We start from the raw sequence: 7,973 nt of genomic DNA on the forward strand, positions 1-7,973 counted from the left end.
ACACCCAATTCTACACTAGGTCCAACACCCAATCCTACACTAGGTCCAACACCCAATTCTACACTAGGTCCAACACCCAATCCTACACTAGGTCCCACAGCCAATCATACACTAGGTCCCACAGCCAATCATACACTAGGTCCAACAACACCAATCTTACACTAGGGTCCCACACCCAATCATACACTAGGTCCCATACCCAATCATACACTAGGTCCCACCGTCAGTCACTGACCACAAAAGGCTCTTCTTGCACTTTCCCACCTCCAGAGCGCTAAGAAATGAACATCAAGTCACCCTGTCTGCAGGATTTGGTGTGGTGGCCATGGGCTGGCTCTGTTTTGGTTCATTATTTGAGACAGGGTCTCTGATAGCCCAGGTTGGCCTAGAGCTTTGTAGCTGAGGCTAACCTTGAACTCCTGATCACCCTGCCTCAGCTCCCCAAGTGATGATCACAATCATGCCTTTGTTGGAAGGCAGGATGAGTCTCATTCTGTAGCCCAGGCTGACTTCTCCTGCCTGAGCTTTTCCAGTGTTGGGATTTTAGGCATGAGCAACCATGTCTGGCTCTTATTTTTGCTATAGCCCAAAGGGTTTGGGGATGTGGCTAAGTGATAGAGTGCTTGCCTATCCTGTACAAGGCACTGAACTGGAACCCCAGCAGCACCACCACATGAGCGAGCATGCACACACGCACACACATACAAACACCAAAAGAACTAAGACAATTATTATCGTAGAATTGTTTTTCAAAGGGACAAATCGCTAATATAGCCACAGTCTAAATCTAAAAGCCTTTTTCTCTTGTGACCGGGAACTTCTAAGACTATTTTGACCTCAAACTAAGAGCAACCCATCTGCCTCTGCCTCCTGACATTAAAGGCCTACACCACCAAGAGCAAACTAAGAGCAACCCATCTGCCTCTGCCTCCTGACATTAAAGGCCTACACCACCAAGCCTGGCTCTTATTTTGTTTTCTAAATAGCTCAAACCACTGCCCTGCTGAGGTTACAGAACCATACCCACGTCCTGTTACTGGTGGAGAGAGCTCTGATTTTAGCTGAGGTGTAGGGAAGAGTAGTACACTTGTGTGCCCTCTGCTGGCACCTCGTGAGCAGACCACAGAGCAAGCAAAGGCTACCCTGGCGAGAAAGGGCTCTCTTCTCACAGGCGCCCCCTGGCAGGCTTAGCAGCTTTGTAGTTGGTGACATGCCACTGCAGTCACCTGAGGAACCTGGCAGTAGGAATAACAGGGAAGGGCCTGGGTGGTCTTGAAAGTATTACCATCATAAAACTGAGCCAACAGCAAACAAAAGGGCAGACACTTATTGGTTTGTCTGTTGTTTTGACATCCAGTCTAATTTAGGCCAGACTGACCACAAACTCATTAAATAGCCAACGAGTCCCGATCCTCTTACCTCCCAAGGTCTGGGATTGCAGGTATCTGCCAACATAACCAATTTATGTGGTGCTGGACATTGAACCCAGGATTCAGCATTATACTGAGCTACATCCCCAGCCCCTTAAACTGGGAATTCTAAACTGGTTTGAGGCCCTCTGGGTGCAACCAGGCCACACCAATAACATCCCAGGAGAATCAAATTCAAGATCATTATCAGCTACAGAGAAAACTTGAGGTTAGCCTGGGCTACAAAATACAAAAGGCCCTGTCTCAAAACAAGATCATAGCCGGGCGGTGGTGATGCACACCTTTAATCCCAGCACTTGGGAGGCAGAGGCAGGCAGATTTCTGTGAGTATAAGGCCAGCCTGGTCTACAAGAGCTAGTTCCAGGACAGGATCCAAAGCTACAGAGAAACCCTTTGGGGAGTGGGAGAGTTCAAAACAAGATCAAAGATTTTCAGTTTTTATTTATTGTATGAAAAGAGAGGTGTGTGCATGCCACTGTCCACGGTTGTCAGAGGACAGCCCAAAGCACTCAGTTCTTCTTACTGTCAGGATCCCTTGGCTCAAGGGCAAGCTGCCAGGGTTGATGGTAAACACCATTATCCTTTGAGCCCTCCATCCCCCCAAGTTTATTGTTCACATTTTTTAGTCTAAAGTTAGATGCTCTTCATGGTTAACTTAACTTCAAAGTGTTGCAGCTCCTACAGTCTCTGACACCCTGCAAATACGGCTGTGTTCTCATAGCCCAGTGTGTCTACTAGGGAAGAGGTGTCTTTCAGTCTATGTGACAACATGGGCATGGACAGAACGTGACAAAATAGGCATAGATAGGCAAGACGTGACCTAAGTCATTCCTCCCTCCCCGCCCCACTACCTAGGAAACAGAATGCTAAGAAATTTCCCCTTCAGTTTACGTTTTGATATAAAAGCTGTTCGGAAAATAAACACGGGTGAACTTCAGGGTGTGAATTTAGGATTTCAAGAAGGATCCCTGAAACTCCCTCCCGATGCTACTGTGTGAAATGTGTTTCATTTATTCCCACACCTCCACTCTGATACGAGAAATGATTTATGTCAGGGCTGGTCCCTGACATCGGAGTACCGAAGTCCTATTTGGGACAGTCAAGCATTATTTTGTTGGTTTGTTTATTGAGATGGCTTCTCTGTAGCTGTGGCTGTCCTGGAGCTCGCTCTGCAGACAGGCTGGCCTCTGCACTGGGAGCATTAGAATTGGCCAGCAGTGATGGCTGGACAACACTGAGGGTGTGCTTCATGTCCCTGAACAACACGAATGGTTACAATTCGATATGTACACTTTTAAGTTTGACACTTGTGATTGCAGTATAATTGTATCTTTTCCCCCTCCCACATGTATGTTTCTGAAGAGAACCTGCTTAGTCTGTACCTGTGTATGTTTTCAGGGCCGACCATTTCTTAGTGGATAGCTAATTGGTGTGCTCTTCCCTGAGGAAGACAATTTCTCCTGCTTTCAGAATTTTTTTTTCTTTTTAATTTATTTATTTATTAAGGGTTTCTGCCTCCTCCCCACCACCGCCTCCCCTTTCCCTCCCCCTCCCCCGATCAAGTCCCTCTCCCTCATCAGCTTGAAGAGCAATCAGGGTTCCCTGACCTGTGGGAAGTCCAAGGACCGCCCACCTCCATCCAGGTTTAGTAAGTTGAGCTGCCTGTAGTTCTCTGTGTAGTTGAGGCCTTATGGTGTGTCCTCCCTGCAACTCCCCCAACACCCTGTGGCACGTTTGTTGTTATCTTTGTTCAGGCTCTATTTACTTTACATCAGGGAAGAATAGTTAGAGAAACAGTGGGTAAAGGTGCTCGCTGTCAAGTCTGACAACCTGAATTGAATCCCAAGACCTGAATGGTGTAAGGAAAAGGACGCTGAAAAGTTATCCTCCAACCCTCACATATGTACAGAAGTACACACAAAATAAAGGGAAATTACAAAACAAAGCACTTTGAGTGGGCAGCTGCTTTCCTCTCTATGCAGATACAATTCGCCTAATAAGCATGTTGGTTATTTGTTATGAAAAGCAGCATATCGTCTCCTTCAGCTGACAGACTATTGAGTCCCTCTATCCTGATGACAAGGATGTGAGTGGCCCTGACACTCCTAGGAGTCAACACATTCCTGGCTGGTGCTGTCCCTACCTCATTCAGCACGTAGTGATGTAGGCAGAGACTGCTTGTTCATTTCCCCACTGCTCAGACCCAAATAATCACACAAAAACTATATTAATTGCAATACTGCTTGGCCATTGTAACATGAGGGCCTGCTTGCTGAGGTCTGTTCTGCCCAGTTCCCACAGCCAGTAAATCCCAAAGAAATCACACAGAAAGTCTACATTAGACATAAACTGACTGGCCCATTAGCTCAGGCTTCATATTAGCTCTTATAACTTATATTAGCCCATTATTCTAGTATATGTTAGCCACATGGCTCAGTACCTTTTTCAGCAGGTTAGGTCACATCTTGTTTCTCCCGTGGTCTGTGCAGGACTGGGGAAAGAGCTTCCTTCTTTCCAGAATACTCCTGTTCTCATTGCCCCACCTCTACTTCCTGTCTGGTTATCCCATCTATACTTCCTGCCTGGCTACTGGCCAATCAGCATTTATTTAAAACATAACTGACAGAATACAGAATTGTCCTGCACCAGCCAATAGTTTAGGTGTATTTCTGACTTTTATATCTTAAATTAACCCATTTCTATTAATCTGTGTATTGTCATGAGGCTGTGGCTTACTGGGAAGGTTCCAGGTCCTTCTCCTTCAGCAGCTACATGCACTTTTGACTCCTCCTACTTTCTATATCTCTTTTAGCCCGGCTACATTTTGCTAAGTCATTGGCTGAAACAGCTTTATTCATTAGCCAATAAAAGCAACACACACAGAAGGACATCTCCCGTCATCTACCCTTTTCTGTCTAATTAAGAAGGAAAGTTTTAACTTTAAAATAGCAAAATTACATATACAACAGTTACCAAGAAAAAATTAGTTACAATACTTCATGAGTCTAAAGTTTTATATCTAATTTATCTTTTATCATAACTAAGAAAAGCTGTAACTATCTAGTCTTTAACTCCATTAAAGACCCCAGAAGGATATATTACCTATGTAAACAGGAATATCTTGTAAGCAACTTCCAAAACTCTAGAATTGACAGAGACATTTTGCTGCCTGGACAGTCACCTAAAGTTTATTCTGCCCTACCGTAGGCCAAAGCAGCTTTATTAACCAACCAATACGGCAACACATATACAGAAGGATATCCCACATCACAGTGACTTCCTGATGGGAGAAAAACAAGCCCACTTTAGGCTTCAGCACTAGCCACCAAGCTGGCGGGTACAAATGGGGCAGGCCGCCTGGAAGCCTCCCTCGGTGCTGTAAACTCTGGGCTGCTGCCCTGGCACAGCATGCAGCATGTACTGGTATGTCTCTTCTGTGGAGCTGAGGGTGGAACTTAGGGCCTTATACATGCTAGGCAAGAGCTCCACCACACAGCTACATGTCCAGCCTCAGCCATTACTGGCTATTTTTACATCCATCCCCACGAGAGAAGGCTCTTCTATCTCACAGAGTGCAATTCAAGGCTCAGAGACTTAATACCCTGCCCCAGGTCAAGGAGCTGAGGTCCAGCAAAACCCAAGTCTCCAGACTCCAAGTCTATGTTCCTCTGCCTTCTGGTTTCATAGCAGTGAGCTGCCTCAGTGATCTTGGCATAGCATTTAGAATGCCCTATTGAGCACAATGTTCAACCAAGGGCTTTTTCCTAAAGGTGGTTAACATCTTCTTTTTTGGCCCAAGACAACTTTGACCTTCTTCTCCACCTGCCTCCATCTCCAAAGCTGAGTACAGGCACACACAGCCATGCCTGCTTATATGCAGCTCTAGGGATTGAATGCAGGGTTTTACTGCCTGCATGCTAGATGAGCAGTCTACCGTGGAGCTTCAGTCCCAGCCTATGGGTATTAGCTTCTGCCTCATCAATGTTCTTGGCCTTCCCCTCTAAAATCCGGTGTAACCAGGGATATGGGAGGCCTAGTTGCTGTTCTTTTTTTTTTTTAAATTTGTTTTCAAATATTTATTTATTTATTTATTTATTTATTTATTTATTTATTATACAATGTTCTGTCTGTGTGTATGCCTGCAGGCCAGAAGAGGACACCAAACCTCATTACAGATGGTTGTGAGCCACCATGTGGTTGCCGGGAATTGAACTCAAGACCTTTGGAAGAGCAGGCAATGCTCTTGACCACTGAGCCATCTCTCCAGCTCCCTAGTTGCTGTTCTTTACTTGAGTGTGGTCAGGGTTCCAAACACTTGTGAGAAACGTTCTTTGTCCAGGATTCGGCCATAGCGCAGGGTAAGGTAGAAGGTCTGCTTGCCACTGTACTGCTGGATGCGTACAAACACTTCCTGGGCCTGGTCCTTGGATTCTGTCAGAGGTATCATGTCTGACACGGCATAGTATGTGTCCTGTCGCCATCCCCAGAAGGTCAGGTGGGCCACTCGAAGCATGGTACCCGACTCATTCACATAGAGGATGCCCACCAGCCTCCTGAAGAAGTAGCTCATCCAGCACAGCATGGCCAGGGCAAAGCAGGCAATCCCACTCATCAGGCAGAGTGAATTGAGGGTCAGGAGGCCCTGTGAGTATGAGTAGAAACCCGGAGGCAGGGCTATCACAGTCATAGCTGTCTGAGCCAGCTTCAGCCGGGACACATACCCGAGTACTCTGATGGCATTAAATCGGTAGATTGTGTGAAACTTTTCAGTCTCTGTGCCTGGGGGCTTCTCCTGTGAGGTGGGGGACGTGCTCCCCACCCACCTTCTGGAATCTCCCTGCCCAGTACAGTACCACAGTCGATGAAGAGGCCTCCCCCACACAGCTGGCCCCTGAAACCTTGGCAGGGCTCGAAGGAGGACAGCCTGGAAAAGAGAGGTTTCTTTCAGAATTCAACCATGAAGAGCACACAACGAACGAAGCAAAGCCCCTAGAAAGGCTCCAGGGAAGCCTGGAAAGCCGCCAGGGCTGCCAAAGGAATGATAAAGCTAAACAGCTAAATACTTTATTTTCTGTGGAATTCTACTCTGGATAAGTACCATACTCTTCTTTTTGCAGGTAAACAAACCCTACTCCCAACCAGTGAGATATCCCATCAAGTATAAACCCTACTCCCAACCAGTGAGATATCCCATCAAGTGAAAGTGCTGGCCACCAAGCCAGGTGACTTGAATTTGATCCCTGAAGCCAACATGGTGGAGGAAGAAAAATTCCTCATGCAAGGATGTCCTTGACCCCCACAGGCCATGGCACAAGCACGTGCACACGAACTGAACACACACAGGATGATGATGATGATGATGATGATGATGATGATGATGATGATGATGATGATGATGATGATTATGGTTTTTCAAGACCGGGTTTCTCTGTAGCTTTGGAGCCTGTCCTGGAACTAGACCAGACTGGCCTCGAACTCACAGAGATCCACCTGCCTCTGCCTCCCCAGTCCTGGGATTAAAGGTGGGCACCACCACTGCCGGCATTTTTTTTTTAAGTTAAAAAACTAAGCCCCCCCCCGTCTCGAAAAAGCTAAAAACTAAGACCCCACCCCCATCAAAGAAAGAAAGAAAGACAGACAGACAGACAGACAGACAACTCAACGGAATGAATGGGGCCGAGTCTGGTTCTCAGGCCAGTTCTTCCCCTAGGCAGGTCCAAACAAACACTGGAAAGGTTTAGTTCCAGACATTCAGCAGAGACCTTCTGAGAGCCAACAGGAAACTTGAACTTGCGTCCATAAGTCTGTGAGGCACTTCAAGGGGTAAACTAATCGGTGTCATAGTGGGAAACCCAAGCACCAAAACTGTGGGGTACTTGTCACAGTACCTCTGCAGTTCTCCGGCTGCCTTATGTCAGGAGAACTGCTTTCTATTAGCCTGCTTGAGACACGCGGGGGTCCCCAACGCGCTGCACAATGTTTCTCTGGGTGAGTAGCATAGTGAGCAACTTCAGGGCTTTACAGTCAGAGGAAGGCTCTGATCCCGGCTCCCACAGACACTAGCTGTGCATCCTTCTTCACAGCCTCGGCATACGCTGAGGGAGACAAGGTTCTTAGGCCCTGAATTTGCTGAGCGCTCAGGGAGTTACAGCGACTCCGACCGCCCACGTGACCCAAGGGGCTCGGAGGAGGCCGGCCTTCCACCGGCGGCGCTCCCGGATCGGCGGCCCTGGCATCCTTGCTGCCAGTCCGAGGCCCAGCCAGGATCCCCTGAACGCGTACCCTCTTTCGCCGCCCACTACCTGCCCGTCTTACCATGATCCCGTCTCCTGCTCTGAGAAATAAACGGACTCGTCCCGGAAACTTGAAGAGCGCGTGCGCGTGTGGTTAAAAAGACGCATGCGCTAACTAAAAAAAAAAAAAATATGAGTCTGTGTTCTTGGGGATTGTAGTTTCAAATCCTGTATCAGCTGTGAATCATTTAGGGAATTCTCCTCTTCCCGTCGTGCCTTGGACTACGGGCCTCGGCGTGGACCCGGAAGT

At 47.4% G+C, this 7,973-nt stretch overlaps 1 protein-coding gene across 1 annotated transcript; it reads right to left on the minus strand.

Annotated features, from left to right (window-relative positions):
- Positions 1-4,609: 4,609 nt before the first annotated feature.
- On the minus strand, positions 4,610-7,914 carry Tmem186 (transmembrane protein 186). Its single transcript, XM_005349286.3, has 2 exons — positions 7,746-7,914; positions 4,610-6,354 (listed from the first exon to the last, which is right to left on the minus strand). The coding sequence occupies exons 1-2, from the start codon at positions 7,746-7,748 to the stop codon at positions 5,716-5,718; spliced, it is 642 nt and encodes a 213-aa protein (XP_005349343.1). The 5' UTR covers positions 7,749-7,914; the 3' UTR covers positions 4,610-5,715.
- Positions 7,915-7,973: the final 59 nt, after the last annotated feature.

This window comes from Microtus ochrogaster, chromosome 7, assembly GCF_000317375.1.
Source record: "Microtus ochrogaster isolate Prairie Vole_2 chromosome 7, MicOch1.0, whole genome shotgun sequence".
NCBI lineage: Eukaryota > Metazoa > Chordata > Mammalia > Rodentia > Cricetidae > Microtus > Microtus ochrogaster.